Raw genomic sequence first — 17,294 nt, 5'->3', positions numbered from 1 at the left:
TATTTAATCACTATACGCCATTAAAAATAATTTTATGAATACATGCCTAAAGTTCATTAAATGAAATTGAAGTATTCAATTGATATAATCGTTTATCAATTTAATAATTCAAGCACATCACTATGAAAAAGCATTCGTAGAGTTGGTTTGATACAAATCTCTTTGAGTTTGTAATCTCATTTATCAAAAAATTCAGGATAATTTTGAGTTGGATTGATCAAATAATTTACAAAATTAATGATTCAGGCAATCTGCAAATTGCAAGCCACAAAATTAAGTTTATTTTTTTTAATTTTTTCTGACAATCATACTTGAATGGCTACGAGCTTCGTAAACTCTTCAGTTACTTCAAAAGTGTTTCGTCATGGTGATTGTTGCTGATTGTTGCTCGAACTTGATTCATGATTTTGTGACGAAATAATTACTTTTTGGAACCCACGAGAGTCTTCTGCGTTATAAAAGTGTTAATAAAGTAGCACTTGCGTCATTCTATGAGTTTTCTTGAGAGTTCCTCAACGTATATTTATTTTATTCGTGATTTTAGACTATAAAAATGGAATTTCCGCATATTGGCAAGAACTGTTCATTTAAATCTTGCAATAAGCTGGGTAAGTAATCACTTTTCGTCATTTAAACATATGTATGCATTAAGGTAATAAGAAAAATAAACTTAGATTTTACCACTGATTTTACTAGGTATACCTTTTTGGATGTTTGCTAATATCTCTTTGTTCATTGTGTCTTCGAAAATACTAAGTACCAGTAAGTACTATGTGGCAATAACAGTGTGTAACATTATGTTCACAAAACAATGATGAATAATTATACAAAAGAAAAAAATTACCCATTGCCACAATAATATGTTTTCAGATTTCCTGCCCATGAAATGTGGTGCCTGCAAGGAAGTTTTTTGGTAAGTTGTTGTATAATTAGATTTTCACTATTTATACTAATACAATTTGTTACAATACAATATGTTTTCATAAGTGGCTTAATACTTCTAATAAATATAGCAGCTTCATAAAGATGTCTTTCTTATGTACCCTTATTTTTAATGTGCTAAATTTTATGCAATAAAATAATTATCATCTCCAAATTGCAGTTCCGACCACTTCGCCTACGTCAACCACGAGTGTCCAGAGCCCAACACACGTGACGTTCAGGTGCCGGTGTGTCCGCTGTGCAGTGCGCCCGTGCCGGGTCGGAGAGGAGAACCACCGGATGTGGCTGTCGGGGCACATATAGACAACCAGTGTACCTCTGATCCGGCTAGGGAAAGGAGAAACAAGGTACTACTTATCTACTTGCCACACAAAGAAAGTCAGTCCGTTAACAAGACGAAAGATCAATTGATAAGACAAATTCTAGTAATTATTTGTTAGTTGCAATAGTTCAAATAACCCCCTATTAAACATTGATAATAGTCAGGAAATGATCTAAATATTGTTATCTTTTTGTATAAAAAAGTAATTACTAGTACCTTAAATCATTTTGGTATTCAAAATTATTCCTTTTGTGTTCGTTAACTTATCAGACACATTATTATAATAATCTCCAAATACCGCGACCTTGCCATTGAGCTTAGAACTCAGTGGCNTACATGCCATACTGTAACAGTGCACCCGAAACCATCCAGCACGTCACAGGCGCCTGTAAAGCTTTTGTTCAAACCGATTACAAGCACAGACACGACCAGGTCGCCTCAATTATACACCAACACCTAGCACACGCAAATAAGCTCATCCTCAAAAAAGTTCCATATTACAAATACTCACCATCTACTATTCTAGAAAATAAAGAATGTAAACTCTACTGGGATCGCACAATTATAACAGATAAAACTATCCATTTCAATAGACCGGACATAACACTATTTGATAAAACCAACAAAACAGTCTACTTAATAGATATTGCCATACCGAATACCCACAATTTACAATCCACAATATCAGGAAAAATCTCCAATACCGCGACCTTGCCATTGAGCTGAGAACTCAGTGGCAAGCACAAAATATATTTATTATACCAATAGTTCTATCCTCGACCGGAATAATACCGCAAAGTCTAAACAGAAGCATTGAGGTCCTCAACATGNTCAGTGGCACAAATTATATTTATTATACCAATAGTTTTATCCTCGACCGGAATAATACCGCAAAGTCTAAACAGAAGCATTTAGGTCCTCAACATGCCACCCAGTATAATTTACACTCTACAAAAAGCCACTATCCTAAACTCTTGCCGAATTACTAGGAAATACTTATTATCTAATTTAACAACCACTGCCTTACATCCTATTTCGCTTGACTGAGGTCCGCATAATAGGTTAACTACCCAGACTTTTATTTATAAAAGAATGGAGAAAAAATAAAAACTAGAAAATAATAATTATAATAATAACTTATTTACATATCAATTGCTTAATTTTGTAGGTATTTACAAACCGCTGTTCATACAAAGGCTGTAAAACGAAAGAGATGGTGCCACTCGTATGCAAAGATTGTACTCTCAACTATTGCCTGAAACATCGACATGCCATCGACCACGCCTGTGAAGGCAAACTGGCTGCGAAGAGACGACAGGCTGCGTGAGTAATACACTTAATTATCAACTAATTAAGCTCATCATGTGTTTGTGTACAAATATTGAAAGCATACAGTACATTCAATAATTAATTATACCTAATTAGATTCTAATTCAATTATACTCAACTAGCTTTCCGCCCGCGGCTTCGCCCGCGTGGAATTTTGTCTGTCACAGAAAAACTTTATCGCGCGCGTCCCTGTTTCAAAAACCGGGATAAAAACTATCCTATGTTCTTTCCCGGGACTCAAACTATCTCTATGCCAAATTTCATCAAAATCGGTTGCGAGGTTTAAGCGGGAAAGCGTAACAGACAGACAGACAGAGTTACTTTCGCATTTATAATATTAGTTGGGATAATTGCTAATGTATACCCACCCTACATTAGACACGAATAGCTATGAAATCAAATGTTAAATTGTAAACAGTTTGTTGATACACCTGTGCAAATGGATACTACCTATATGTGGACAGCATAGCCAAGTATACAAGTTTGTTGCAAAATATATTACAGCTAATCATGCCAAGCTACCTTGATGTGCTGTCATCCATATAAAATGTCTTATGAGGGTATTTTTAAAATTTCAGTAATGCAGCAATGGCGAGGATGAAAGCAGCTGAAAACAAAGTCACGCCTCCTACAGTCACAGTTGCCAGCTTTAGTGAAGTACAAGGAAACATGGTAAGTTCAAAGTCAAACCAACATACTTTTCATTTAATAAAGTAATAGATAGAAGTGATTTAATATTATTCATTACTGCATATAGTTAAGAAAATAAATACTGGAAAAGTTTTGCACCGTTATTAATTAGGAAGAGGCTTGAAGAGAAAACTAAATAGTACACCTATATCCATAAATTGTTAGTACCTACCAAGTGTCGAACTCCACCATCACCTATATCCATAATTGTTAGTACCTACCAAGTGTCGAACTCCGCTGGTAGGGCCCAAAAGATAAGGAGACATGTAAAGTGCCCCATAAGGGCTAACTTTTCTTTTTTATTATTTTCTATAATAATTTTGACGTTCATAAGTGCCACTTGTGGTCTAAACTGAATAAATACTTTTGATTTTGATTTTGATTCTCTACCCCAAAAAGAGCTACAAATATTTTTTTATCATTAAAAATTAAAATTCTTATTACAAAGCTGTTGCTTTTAATTTTAACTAGGCGTTGGCCCAATTTAACAACTTATGTAACTTGTTTAAATTATTCTTTGCAGACGGAAGACGAGGCGCTGGCTCACGCATTAGCTATATCGATGCAAGAACAAAACGCCAGCGTCCAAGCACGGGATACGAACCTCGCGCGTGCGCTCACTCGCCAACGCGTAGGCGGCGATCAAAATGGCCGATGCACCGTCTCTTAGCACCTCACCACTGCACTCAATGCCTTTTGAATTTGTGACAAAGTGATTCAACACGCAGTTTATTATCAAGCAAAGTAATTACATGATTTCAGTGTTTTTATGTTTGAACTCACCGCAGGAGCTGAGTAGTGAAGTGATAGCAGGATGTGCAGTGTTATTTCAAATATATTTTTGCTTTTCCCTGTGAATAAGTGTCAATAAATGTAATAATTGCAGTGACAACAGAAGTCTAAAGTATTTGTAACACATGTTTAATGCATAGTGTGTGATTAGTTTCGCCAGATGAGAAATACAGTTTAGCGGTAAATTAGTTAACTAAAGATAACCAAATGGTATCTAATAATTATTTATATTATAGCCTTGGAAGGTTTGTATCCATTTAAAAATGGAAGTTTTGGAAAGTTTTCTTGTTTCATTCATGGTTTTATTGTATTTTGTTATTATGATTTTTAGAGTAAGATTTTAAAATGTATCTTAACATATCCAATGGAGTTGTATTGTAATGGCTATTGAAGAAATAACTTTTAAGGAGTTTTGTTTAATTTTGAAAGCGTGAACTTGCACTGGTATTTGCAAAGAATATTGTGGTTTGTTCTTTGTCGCGCAATTATGTAATAACACATTCTTAAGTATTTTGAATTGTCGAGTCATTTGGAAAATGCTAAAATGCAGAGGCGGCGTAAGGCGTAGGCGACGTGGGCCACCGCCTACGGCCTCGCGGAACAAGGGGCCTCGCGCATCAAAAATTTTGAAAAAATGTATACAAGGTGGAGATGACAATATCACAATATGAACATTGACTATTAAATATAAATTCTTGATAGCTAAACAATGTAGTTAAAAATAAAAAAATATTTTTATCCAAACAAATTCAGCCATAATCAGACACAAAATTAAGCAACAACACGGTTTTAAGTGACGAACATTATTCTTTGGCGCAATATTCCTTTAAAAATAATCACTGAATCAAGAAATCAGAAACTGTCAATGTATACCCCTTTGACCCTTTTTTTTATTATTTCATAAAATCCGTCTTCAGGTCGCCACAGAACAAGGCCTCGCGAAATCTGTCTTGCCCACATCAAATTTAGGTCTTGCCCCGCCTCTGCTAAAATGATAGTTCAAATTCTTAACGAATGATCCTATAACAGATTGGAATGCTTCAAAATAAAATAAGTCAATTACCAATAGTTCATTCAGAAACAATTAAAGTACCGGACTTTTTGAAATGCATCGTTTTAGTCTTAATAACAAGCTTGGCAGCACAATTTTTTTGTAATATTTTAGACACCTTTAACACCTTCATATTTAATAATTTGTATTCTTGCTTCAAGCCTCATTTTTCAAATTTAAAACTTATTAATGTAATAAAATTCCTATACTGTTACACTAATAATGTCGTTATGTTTGCAATTTTAACACTATGTCATTGTCAATCAATATAATATACTTGCCATACTTACAAGATTTAAGACATTCCTACAAATCAATATAATTCCATTTATTGAAATAAAGACAATATTGATATTATATCCATTAAATTGTTATAAAATAATAAAATTGCAGTGCTATTAATATTAACTGACGGCTATTACCATAGCTTACGCCTTCACCAGTATGTTATATTAATATTATCGAATCTATTTTACCTCTTAAGATGTTCAATATTTTTGAGACAAATATAAATGTTACATTGACACAAAGTTGTTTTTATTGTGAAATTACATGAAAAAACAAGGTTTGTGTTGAGGAAACATAATATGTAGTTACATCTATATATATAAAAGAAAGTCGTGTTAGTTACTTCGCTTATAACTCAAGAACGGCTGAACCGATTTAGCTGAAAATTGTCAGGGAGGTAGTTTAGAGCCAGGAGAAGGACATAGGATACTTTTTATCCCGTTCGAAATTAAAAAAAAAGTCTGCTTATTTATTGCCATTAAGGCGGAACAAAGTTCGCCGGGTCAGCTAGTAGTTGATAAAAGACATTTATATTTTAATAATAACATTTATTAATAATATCAACATTAAACTTTGTATAGATAAAACATCAAAAATAGGACTTTTAAAAACATTTTTTTATAACAATAACATCATAGATAAGAGACAGTCATATTATTATTACACAGTAGGATTAGATATTGCGAAATATCACAGAATAAAAACATGATTAAAATATTTTTTGGTACCCAAATCGTAGCTGGTGAAAAAGTTAAAAATAAGTCTCATGCAGTACAAAAGTTAAAAACAAGTCTCATGCAGTACACTGAAATCACATATCAATCACGATCTTTTAATATTAATCTTTAAATCACAATCGTTTAGGAAGCAATAGAAAAATAAAAACTAACGATTATTAATCGATAAACGGTTGACGTAAGCTTTCGTTTATTCGTTAAGTCACGTGACCTATCATGTAGACCAGAGCCCCGATTACGGTAACTTTTAACGTCTACAATCCAGACGCGTTTTTGATTCTGCAATACGATTGGTCAAAACAGCTGACGTACGCTGTTGAACGACCAATCGTATCGCAGAATCGAGAAGCGTGTCTGGATTGTTGACGTTAAAAATTACCGTAATCGGGGCTCAGGGCAGGGGTAGCCAACCGGTCGATCGCGAATATTAGTCCAGTCGATCGTGGCAAGGCAAAAAATACTACATGATTGTGTAGGTACAAGATTTCAAGAAGTATGTAAGTAATAGATTGCCCAGGGTTTCGTTAGTAAACAGTAGATCTTATGTCTAATCAAGTTGGCCACCCCTGATGTAGACAAATATACTCAACTATGCATACGCTAGCGCCATCTACATTATAGTTCAACTTTAGCGAAAATAACGTTTTTACAAATTGCTCAACAACGCTTTGTTGTGCAGCGTCCTAAACTTGTGGTTATCGTTGAGGTAGCTGGTGATGAACTCTGGTGGATTCCTGCTAAGGAACAGTTCCATACTCATGTACCTAGCTGCGGTGAGCCGTTTGCGTTCCGCGTTCGATCGGCAGAAGTTTTTGTGGGCGTACGTGGAGAAGTTAGCTGCCGCTTTTTCCACCAGTTTGGCGGTGACATGCTGTTTCGGATCGTCTTCTAGTGCGGGCTGGAATAAAAAAGACAAAACATGTAATAAAAATAAATAGTAGGTAGACAAAATATTATTTTCGGGCTATTTGTGGGACGTGGGACGTCCACCCATCGATCGGTGGACCGATGACATCATAAAGGTAGCAGGGAAGCGCTGGACGCAGGCCGCTACCAATCGATCAACATGGAAAGCATTGGGGGAGGCCTATGTTCAGCAGTGGACGTCCTATGGCTGAAAAGATGATGATTAATTTGTCGCTGTCGATCATAGCGACATATCCCATTGCTGAGCGGGATGGATAGCTTTTAAACTGCGGAACCCGAATTGGTGGTAGTTCCGCATAATTTTGAGTCTATGCATATCAAAATACTCACCGCAAACCGAATCCACTGCCAAATCTGACATCTAGATATTTCAGCCGTGGCGGAATCCTCAACATTGCCGCTATAGAAGAAATGGCCGATTCCAGCCAGCCAGTGGTATATGAACAGTATGGAGACCGCCACATTGTGCTTCAGACCCTGCAAGGTCACACCCCCGCTCGGAATCGTTAGGAGATCCTCGGGAGTTATATTCACATCCAATTTACGGAATATCTGATTAGGCAACGACCCGTAATTCTTCCAGAGCTGCAAAGAAAACTTATCTTAACTTTATCTATCACCTTTGTTACATTAGACGTCAAAGAGGCCCCTAGTCTGACTGTACTGTAACTTAATTTAACTAAGGCTGGGTTGCACCATCTTCTTTAACAAACGTCAAAAATCTGTCAAACTATACAAAAAGCACTGGTTATAGTTACGTTCAAAGTCAGGTGCTGCATCTCAACCTTAGTTTTTACTACACAATCTCAATGCAACTTGTTAATACCTACTTGTAAGGTTTTTTGCTATTTTTTAACGCGGAAGTCTGTAACTGCGTAAAAGTTTAGGAGTTGGATATTATCGTTGTATTTGTATCTTGAAGGCCAAATTGAATTAGGTACAATGGAATTTAAATTGTGTTTAGAATGACAAAAGAAAAACATTAAAGCAAACAACACTTCTGTAATGGCAAAGAAAATGTAAATTTTTCTTTTGGGATTATATTTTGTTTTATCTAAGTTGTAAGAATGCCCAAGGAGTATTATTTAACGGGTTCGAGCGACGTAGTATAGATGACCCACGCTGAACTGTCCCGCCAAACTCAATGACAGGGGGGCGCTACCATCGTTCAACTATATGGTTTCCAACATGGCAAAAATCTGAACCAGCGATCCGGTATTGACGGTGGCGCCCCACTGTCAATGTCATCGACAGGACAGTCCAGTATTTTGGAACTATAGGTCAAATATTTTAATAAATTTTCACATAACAATAGGTAGAGTGGGAAAAGTAGTACTTATTGCATTGCTTCCCCAACCCGTTCCAAAGCCATTCATTGTGGGGAGTGTAGGCTAAATCCTCCTTTTGCCTTTGATTAATTGGAGAAGGTCGTGTTTCTTCAGTGGAGAATAAATGACCTGATGATGATGATACTTAGTTCATAGCGGAATAAAATGAACTGGGAACATCATACTTACCCTGTTAATATAAGGAACTGCGCGTGAGTCATACACCATGAACCCATCGACACCAATTTCTATTTCTTTAATCTTGGCCTCCAAAATCTTGTTGACTATCTTTTTGGATCTGAAATGTATAAAATACCATGTTTCACGTAATGCTAGTTTGAAAGTGCTTAGTTTCATCATGGTTTAACAAAGTAAGTAATTAAGTTTACTGATAAATATTGTTTAAAGATCAATAAGTTAATTAGTTTATGAGCTATAAATGGATAGTTTACTTAGTGATATACATACTTTTGATAAATTCTATCGTCATAAATACTGTAATTTTATGTACCGAATACCGCATTTATATCCGACACCCGTATTTCGGATTAAACATAATAAAAAGTGTTCGTTCGTTCGTTTCAGCCAAATGACGTCCACTGCTGGACAAAGGCCTCCCCAAGGTTTTTCACTATGAACGGTCCTGCGCTGCCCGCATCCACGCTCTTCCCGCGACCTTTACCAGATCGTCGGTCCACTTAGTAGGAGGCTTGCCCATGCTTCGTATGAAAAGTGTACTGAATAATATTCACTATTACTGGCTTTTACTCTTCAGCTTCGTAATATTAGTTACACTCACTCATCATCAGTACCGTCGGTGCCCGGCGCGAGCACAGCGGCTGCCATACCCCCAGTGGCGGGCGCGCCGCGCGCGTGGCACGCGCTTACTACCAACTGCAGGTAGCTGTGCAGGAAACGACGCGTGATGTTCACGTACTTACTCCGGTCTGGGATGAGGAACTCCTCGCGATCGCCTGAAATTATTTTTGTTTAATTTTAACTTTTAGATGGGTTTTACAACTTTTTAGCGCTCTCGCGCATTAGGCGATTTAGTTTAAGTATAAATATCTTAAAGTTATTGGGATTATNTAGGCGATATGTACACAATACATCACAAACAAAAAATCAACTCCTTAGGTCTAATTTTAACCCACAAAAAGTTTTTCAAGTTCCAAAACATGTTGAAAAAAATTATAGCAATTAATTTAGGTCATTACCAAACTTAGCTATGATTGAAGCGCAGTAGTCCCAAATCCCACAGTTGAGACCCAACGAGTGCTCTCTCAATGCAAATAATATCTCATCCAATTCAAATACGGATATAATATTTTCTATTAACACGCAGGCTTTTATTGTGCCCCTTGGCAATCCCAGTTGGTCTTGGGCCCATATGAATATATCGTTCCATAACTTTGCTTCCGATGATCCCTCCAACTTCGATAGGTAAAAGTACGGACCACTGCTTGCTTCATACAGTTTTCTTGCATTGTGGTACATTAATATACCAAAATCTACAAGAGGACCTATTGCTTCTTTGCCATCAATCTGAAATTAAATAAATAGGAATTTAATATTTTTTTATGTACCATAGAAACGCAGATATTCGTAGATAAGCGCATATTTATATAGGACATCTTTACTGTGCTGACACAAATAGAAAAGATAAGGAAGCAATCATTTGGCTCTTGTATCATAATGTGACCTCAGTGACACTAAAAACTTTTATTTGCTAACAAAAGATCAAGACTCACAAAAATAATAGCAAATAATGTGAAAACTTACTAAAATGTTATGTTCAATCATATTCCAAGCTCTTGGCCGTAACATCAGGATTGGAGACATAGCTATATTCATAGGTGCTCCAGGAAGTTTTCCATTAACAGCTAGACCAATATTATGGTATCCAACTAATTGGTTTTTCCAAGTCGGACAGTGGCCATCGTCAAAGTCCACTTGAATACCTTCAACGTCTTCATTTAGAGCAGACACAAAGTGTGCAGTGTTTGATGGTGATACATCTCCAAGATCCAGGTGTCGGTTTCTAGAATTAATGATATAAATATAACTGTTTTATCTATTTTTTGGATTAATTAACTTTATGGACGAAAATAAAAATCTAAACTTAATATTATTACAAATAATTTATCTAAATTATAGTTAATAAGTTTACTTACTGTAGTCTAGTCGGCAATGGTGCTATGCTCCAAGACTTATCGTTTCTTTCAGAGGAAACCTTAAATTCTAAGGAAACTTTTGAGCGATTTTCTACGTAGCGTTGCTGCCGATCCCTATAAAGTTTCTCAATCTTTTCGTTAAATTCTCTATGTAGGAGTTCCAAAAAGTTTCTTGCATCTTTACTGAATATTGTTTTCTGCACTTCCTCCAACTTTGGTGGAGGTGATTGCAATAGAATCACATTGGCCATTATTTTGTTCAGCTTCACTTCACACGAAGGAACTTTTCTTTAGACTAACACAATGAATCAAAGAGCATAAAAGACAATGAATGCTCAATCAAAACTAACTGAATCATTGAAAGTGTTTTATGACTTGACTTTGAACTTTGTTTTTGTTGTCTCCAGCCTTATCACTTATCAGCGAGTAGGTAGGTACACGTTCTTATCACAATCCACCCACACAAGTTCCACTCACTCACACATACACCCGTGAAGAGCATTAACTGACATCTAAGATTGAATTTGAATGTTCAATTGCTTTTAACTTCATGTCTCCTCACTACGATTCCGGAAGTGGCTCTATGGTTAACAATCCATAGACCAACCATAGACCATGACTATAAATAGATCGGCGGCCATCTTAAAAAGTTTTGTTTTCTTTCTTCATGGAATCGCATGAGATTTGTTTGAAGTGCTATTATTTTGTGAAATTAGGAAGCGTAATATTCATCTAAAATACTTTAGCTAAATCAGTGTTAAATAAGTACACACAAATATCAGTTACCGGTGGATATCAAATTATTAATTGTCTCCAACCAATGGAGGAAGAAACTCAAGAAACGAAACCCACTGGACTTGAAGAAATTAAGTTTAAGCCTGTAAAGAAGAAAAACCTTCGGCGTCGCATCAAAGATGACGAGTCTGACGACGAGGAAAACGTTTTAGCAAAGTTGGAAGAAGCAAAAGAGATTCAGAAGCTTAGGGAAAGGCCTAATGGCGTAAGCGTTATTGCGTTAGCTACTGGACAAAAACCGACCATTGAAGATGAGGTGGCTTGTAAAGACCCATTCAAGGTGAAAACCGGTGGTATGGTGAACATGCAAGCTTTAAAAAGCGGGAAAGTCAAGCAAGTCGACGATGCGTATGACACGGGCATCGGTACACAGTTCTCGGCAGAGACCAACAAAAGAGACGAAGATGAGGAAATGATGAAATACATAGAAGAACAACTGGCTAAAAGAAAAGGTAAAGATGACTTTGGAATTGCTTATTTACTAAATATTCACTAATAAAATTATTAGTTCCTTTCTCCCTTTTCTAAGTTGTATTTGTATGCTATTTTTTCGTTTTTTGAGTTAGAGGGTAGGGTTAATGTAAGTGTTATAAATTACTCTATTTCCCGGTTTCTGAATTGATTGAGATTTTTATCTTGAGCATCGGCCAGAGGGTAGGGTTGGAGCATTTTCTTTCANGACAATTAAATGTTAGCTTGCAGTCCAAATAAATCCCTAAATCTTTTACAGATTCAACCCCGTTGAGACATACATTATTTAGTCTATAACCATATTCAATGGGAGTTTTACGCCTGGTAAACTTAATATGTACGCATTTAGAGACATTGACTGTGATTCGGTTAGCTATGTAATATGCAGAAAGTCTATCCAGATCTTCTTGAAGTCTCAAGCAATCCTCAATTGTGTTAACCTTCATATAGATTTTAGTATCATCGGCATAGAGTAAGACCTTCGCATGTTTGAAACACAGGCCAATATCGCTTATATAAGCTATATAGAATAAAGGCCCGAGGAGGGAACCCTGTGGTACACCAGAAGGGACAGTGATAAAATCAGAGCGATTGCCACCAATAACTACGGCCTGCCTACGGTTATATATGTACGATTTTACCCATCTGTATAAATCCCCATGTATACCGAGCTGGTGAAGTTTCTGCAACAGTATGACGTGATTTACGCGATCGAAAGCTTTCTCGAAATCAGTGTATATCACGTCAACCTGAGACTGAAGGCCCATGCCCCCATGCACATCACTAACAAATAGGCTCAAATTTGATACTGTTGATCTGTCCTTTACAAAACCATGTTGTTCCTTAGGTATCCCCTGTTTTATGATCGGATAAATTTCATTATAGACAAATCTCTCTAAGCATTTGGCAAAAACATTTAGAATCGATATTGGCCTATAGTTCTCAACAATGCATTTAGAACCTTTCAAGATTAAAATTGTAAAAATTGGGGGTTATAATACATTGTTATTTGTTATCTTCTTTAAAAAATACATTATAAATGTGATTCTGTTTATCTACAACGTAAACTGTATGTAATTAATTGTGTACATTTCTGTCAATTTTGTTATTTCTTTTGCAGAAGGGCACAATGAAGACAAAAAGGAATCAGATCACAATGACTCCCTCAAATACCTGTCACCAGAGGAAGCTGCTCTACTGTCTCTTCCCGAACACTTACGAATGTCTTCTACTCACCGGTCAGAAGAAATGTTGTCAAACCAAATGCTCAGTGGTATCCCTGAAGTAGACCTTGGCATTGATGCTAAAATTAAAAACATAGAAGCGACAGAGGAAGCTAAAATGAAACTCATATGGGAGAGACACAATAAAAAGGATGCTCCATCTCAATTCGTTCCCACAAACATGGCTGTTAATTTTGTTCAACACAACAGATTCAATATGGATAGTGATAGTAAGAAAAGGAAGGTAGAAAAACCAAAAGAAGTTAAGACTGAAACTAGTGTAATAGATGAAAATGTGGATAAAATTGTTAAGAAAGCTAAAGGAGAAAGAGCTACTGATGATTACCATTATGAAAAGTTTAAGAAACAATTCAGAAGATATTAAATTCTTCAAATACAGAAATGGGTTTTAATGAAGTTGAATACTTCTCTTTCTACTTATCAAACAATGAATTGGTCTTATTATGGACCTTTATCTATCTTAAATATTGGTTTGTCAAGATTGTTATATCATTCCCATTGATTTTCAGTTGGTTTTTTCTATTGTTGTTATCAAAGTTATTATTTTTGAGGTGTTTGTTACATCATGGAGTTTGATAAAATGTATTTGGTATGGTAGATCATACCAATAATTTCAAATGTAGATTCCTTGTCAGTGGTCTGTTGTTTAATATTAGAAGTGACTAGATCTCCTTTCTTGAGGTGGGGTAGTTGTTTAGGAAAGAAAATTGCTAATATAGTTGCATAGACTGTATTTATTATCTAAAAAAAAGTATTTGTACTCAAACTACAATAATATTTCAAAACTGTTAAATACAAATGTTTTTCAACACTAAATTAAGTAAGAATTTGTAGTTGTTTTCTCATTCTGCATCAAAAGCGGTTTGTCCTTCTTTGTCAGTGTCTTTCTTTTTTTATTCTCTTAGTCAATTCAATACATTTTGAGCAGTTGTCAGTCCCAGGGGTCTTGAAATAAATTAAATTGTCTATTAATAATATGTAATGTGATGGAAGTATGATTGCTATAAAGAAGAAGAGGAAGATCGTTTCGTTCTGCTTATTCTGTTCGTTCCGTTGGTAGGACGCCGGCGAATGAAATGGGATATCATCGTTCGTGTCGCTATCATCGACATTTATAAGTAGCCGTTCGCATAAAAATGATTTCTTCAAGGCCTGTTCTTGTAGAGTTTCAGCGAGACGCACACATTTTTTCAAATTTTCTTCAATTACATTTTCGATATTTAAGTAAAAAGTAGCCTACAGTTGTAAAAACGATTTCTGCTTCAACACGGGGTTACTTTGTGATGTTGGTGGTTTATTTATTTCAGAGAAGGGTACAAGTATTATAGATAGGTACTTGATTATTTCAGGTCGTCAAATAGGTTTACAAACCATTTCTCAAAATTTTCTGCACATCTTTGTGATGTTCATTACAAATTATTATTGTTCTTTGTCTTAAAAATGTGGCATATTATAAGCCTTTCGCCTTTACCTTCCGATACCTTTGTCGAGGCGTATGCTCTCAAATCTCAATATTTTAGCGACGGTATATATCATCGTCAATGCAATCCGTAACTTCCATGATAAAATTCTCAAAAATATTGTGACATTTGCGCAGAAGAATAATTCCAGGATATAATTTTTCTTCTTCAGAATAATCAAAGAGACGGTTACATTGAAGAAGTTCAATATCAATCCTAAAATAGGTACAGGAAAATGTCGTAATATAGTCTATAATCTATGTAATTAATTATAATTAGGTTTTACTTTTATCTACATCCATGTTACTTTATTTGTTTTTACCGATGTTCATTGTTTTTGTTTTTTGGCCAAATTCAAGAAAAGCCAGTCCTCTTGGTCATGTGTATAATTTAAGTTGGTTGGGTTTTATGGCCAAGGGTACTTTATTTTCCACTGTACCATCAAGGGAACAGCCAAGGGTACACAGGAAAATAAGGGGGTATTTGCCTTGCTTTGCATTGAAACACCTTTCATACAAAACATAAAGCACAACATTGTCCCATTCAAAAAAGTAACTCAAGCAAGAGCTCTTCTTTCCGTGATAATTTACTCTCTGATCTTTTTTCATAAATCACATATATCTTGAAAGTCGCGCTTAAATGGGCCATTTACTGCTTCAATGACCCATCTACATAATGTTACTGCCCTCGATTTGTTGTTACCAATCTTTGGGCTCTGGTGCCTCTTCCCTTTCGTCGGAAGTCCGAGGCTGCGCCGCTACCGTGGGTGCGCGTCCTGCTCCACAATTTTATTCTGTGTCCAGAAGTGGCGGAGTCCATCGACACGACGGAACTGTCTGACTCGACGTCTACCCGGGATAAGGCACCCGGGGCTCGCGTTTCTTAATGCTAAGCAGCTCCAGCTGCTCAAATTCTGCAGACTTGGTGATAGCTATGTGAATGCTATCTATAATACATCCCACAACTGCTAGAAAACTAAACTTCTAGTAGAACCTAAAAATATCATGTTAAACATGTAGATAGGTGATTTTCTCTAACTACAACTTACAACATTGATTTTACTCGTTTTTTATAATATTTCGTTCTTCACGAGTTTTTGGAAAATGAATGTATTTCCGTGTAAATAATATATTAAGAGCTTGCGTCGCAGCCCTCACACAGTTAAATACACTAACTTGATGTATTCTATGGTGCGCACTTGCTCCGATAAATGGTACGAACCAGACGCATAAAAAGCTTAGTGCACTAATACCTTAAACAAAAATAAAATTATTAAATTAACAATAAATATCCTTGGACATGGTTATAGCAAGGGATTGTACTGTTACGGGGTGGTGGGTCCAGAAGAACTTAAAAAAAATTACTTTACACTTAAAATTTAATTAAAGAAAGCATGTAAGAAATACAGAAAAAAAAACCCGAAAATAAATGTTACGCGCGGTGCAAACCCAAATAACCATTTAATAAATATTATTATGAAAGAAACGTAGGGCGTCTATTGTATTCACGCCAATGCAGTATAAGCTCTGTGTCATCGATTTTTTATTTTTATATTTGGCGATATGAATTCCGATATAACAGTCCATCTCAATTTTTTTCTTAAATTTTAAATAATTAGGTAGGTTTGGAGACAGTACGAGATGGTAAATAAGGTTCCAACCTTTGTGTTAGGTCACGACGGCACACATTTCATTGAAGCGAAACAATCCGAGGAACTCGGGATCTGGTATTTCGAAGGCTATTTCAAAGTTCTGAAGAGCCATACGCCGACATATTAAGAGCTTGCGTCACAGCCCTCACACAGTTAAATACACTAACTTGATGTATTCTATGGTGCGCACTTGCTCCGATAAATCTTGGTACGAACCAGACGCATAAAAGCTTAGTGCACTAAGTACCAAAAAAAATAAAAGGATTAAATTAACAATAAATATCCTTGGTCATGGTTATAGCAAGGAATAGTACTGCTACGGGGTGGGTCCAGAAGAACTTTAAAAAAAAAACAAGTTACTTTACACTTGAGAAAGCAAGTAAGAAACACAGAAAAAAAACCTCGAAAGTAAATGTTACGCGCGGTGCAAACCCAAGTAATTATTTAATAAATTTTATTATGAAAGAAACGTAGAGCTTCTATTGTATTCACGTCAATGCAATACATTACATTATAAGCTTTGTGTCATCGATTTTTATTTTTATATTTGGCGATATGAATTCCGATATAACAGTCCATCTCAATTTTTTTCTTAAATTTTAAATTATTAGGTAGGTTGGATTCTATGGTGCGCACTTGCTCCGATAAATCTTGGTACGAACCAGACGCATAAAAGCTTAGTGCACCTTAAACAAAAATAAAAGGATTAAATTAACAATAAATAACCTTGGACATGGTTATAGCATTTCCAAGTTCCGAAGAGCCATACGCCGACGATGTAAAATAGTCTCCGTAACACGGGCATGCTCCAAAAAGTTTTCATATAGGAATAAATCTGCTATTAATAAATTATTTTTATAAATTACGAAGGAGCTGATTGTAAGATGTTGCCTTCGTGTCTGCTAATTGACACATTAGCAATTCCTATTTTTCAAACCATTTTACGACATTTTTCCATATTTATTTAGCCCTCCAAGTTTGAATGTTTGGTCTTTCAATCAAAGCTAATCTCTTTTGGTAGCATTTTTTGAATTGATACTTCAGACAGTTTTTCATTATTTTTCGTAGTGTACTCTCAAAATGGTTTAAATTG

At 35.7% G+C, this 17,294-nt stretch overlaps 3 protein-coding genes across 3 annotated transcripts; 2 read left to right on the top strand and 1 right to left on the bottom strand.

The window, feature by feature from the left end:
* The first annotated feature begins 378 nt into the window (after positions 1–378).
* On the top strand, positions 379–4,258 carry LOC114351658 (AN1-type zinc finger protein 2A). Its single transcript, XM_028302940.1, has 6 exons — positions 379–608; positions 871–913; positions 1,103–1,289; positions 2,433–2,587; positions 3,172–3,265; positions 3,807–4,258. The coding sequence occupies exons 1-6, from the start codon at positions 554–556 to the stop codon at positions 3,951–3,953; spliced, it is 681 nt and encodes a 226-aa protein (XP_028158741.1). The 5' UTR covers positions 379–553; the 3' UTR covers positions 3,954–4,258.
* Positions 4,259–6,611: 2,353 nt separating this feature from the next.
* LOC114351747 (malate synthase) lies at positions 6,612–10,905 on the bottom strand. The gene is made up of 7 exons (XM_028303051.1): positions 10,581–10,905; positions 10,189–10,447; positions 9,624–9,951; positions 9,206–9,380; positions 8,596–8,704; positions 7,409–7,663; positions 6,612–7,049 (listed from the first exon to the last, which is right to left on the bottom strand). Exons 1-7 carry the CDS (start codon positions 10,829–10,831, stop codon positions 6,798–6,800), a joined length of 1,629 nt encoding a protein of 542 aa, XP_028158852.1. The 5' UTR covers positions 10,832–10,905; the 3' UTR covers positions 6,612–6,797.
* A 289-nt stretch (positions 10,906–11,194) lies between these two features.
* Positions 11,195–16,580, top strand: LOC114351748 (telomere length and silencing protein 1 homolog). Its single transcript, XM_028303052.1, has 2 exons — positions 11,195–11,827; positions 12,967–16,580. The coding sequence occupies exons 1-2, from the start codon at positions 11,401–11,403 to the stop codon at positions 13,452–13,454; spliced, it is 915 nt and encodes a 304-aa protein (XP_028158853.1). The 5' UTR covers positions 11,195–11,400; the 3' UTR covers positions 13,455–16,580.
* The last annotated feature ends 714 nt before the right edge of the window (positions 16,581–17,294 follow it).

This window comes from Ostrinia furnacalis, unplaced genomic scaffold, assembly GCF_004193835.3.
Source record: "Ostrinia furnacalis isolate ACB-3 unplaced genomic scaffold, ASM419383v2 OfSCF1172, whole genome shotgun sequence".
Taxonomy (NCBI): Eukaryota; Metazoa; Arthropoda; class Insecta; order Lepidoptera; family Crambidae; genus Ostrinia; species Ostrinia furnacalis.
Note: the sequence above shows the minus strand (reverse complement) of the source record. Positions and strands in the feature narration are given on the sequence as shown.

Excerpts from the sequence above, each read along its gene's own strand:
- LOC114351748 (XM_028303052.1), top strand. The coding sequence starts at position 11,401 with ATGGAGGAAGAAACTCAAGAAACGAAACCCACTGGACTTGAAGAAATT. Across the intron at positions 11,828-12,966 it reads ACAACTGGCTAAAAGAAAAG|AAGGGCACAATGAAGACAAA; the intron begins GTAAAGATGACT and ends TTTCTTTTGCAG.
- LOC114351658 (XM_028302940.1), top strand. The coding sequence starts at position 554 with ATGGAATTTCCGCATATTGGCAAGAACTGTTCATTTAAATCTTGCAAT. Across the intron at positions 609-870 it reads TAAATCTTGCAATAAGCTGG|ATTTCCTGCCCATGAAATGT; the intron begins GTAAGTAATCAC and ends ATATGTTTTCAG. Across the intron at positions 914-1,102 it reads GCCTGCAAGGAAGTTTTTTG|TTCCGACCACTTCGCCTACG; the intron begins GTAAGTTGTTGT and ends TCCAAATTGCAG.
- LOC114351747 (XM_028303051.1), bottom strand. The coding sequence starts at position 10,831 with ATGGCCAATGTGATTCTATTGCAATCACCTCCACCAAAGTTGGAGGAA. Across the intron at positions 10,448-10,580 it reads CCATTGCCGACTAGACTACA|AAACCGACACCTGGATCTTG; the intron begins GTAAGTAAACTT and ends CATTAATTCTAG. Across the intron at positions 8,705-9,205 it reads ACCGACGGTACTGATGATGA|ATCCAAAAAGATAGTCAACA; the intron begins GTGAGTGTAACT and ends TATACATTTCAG.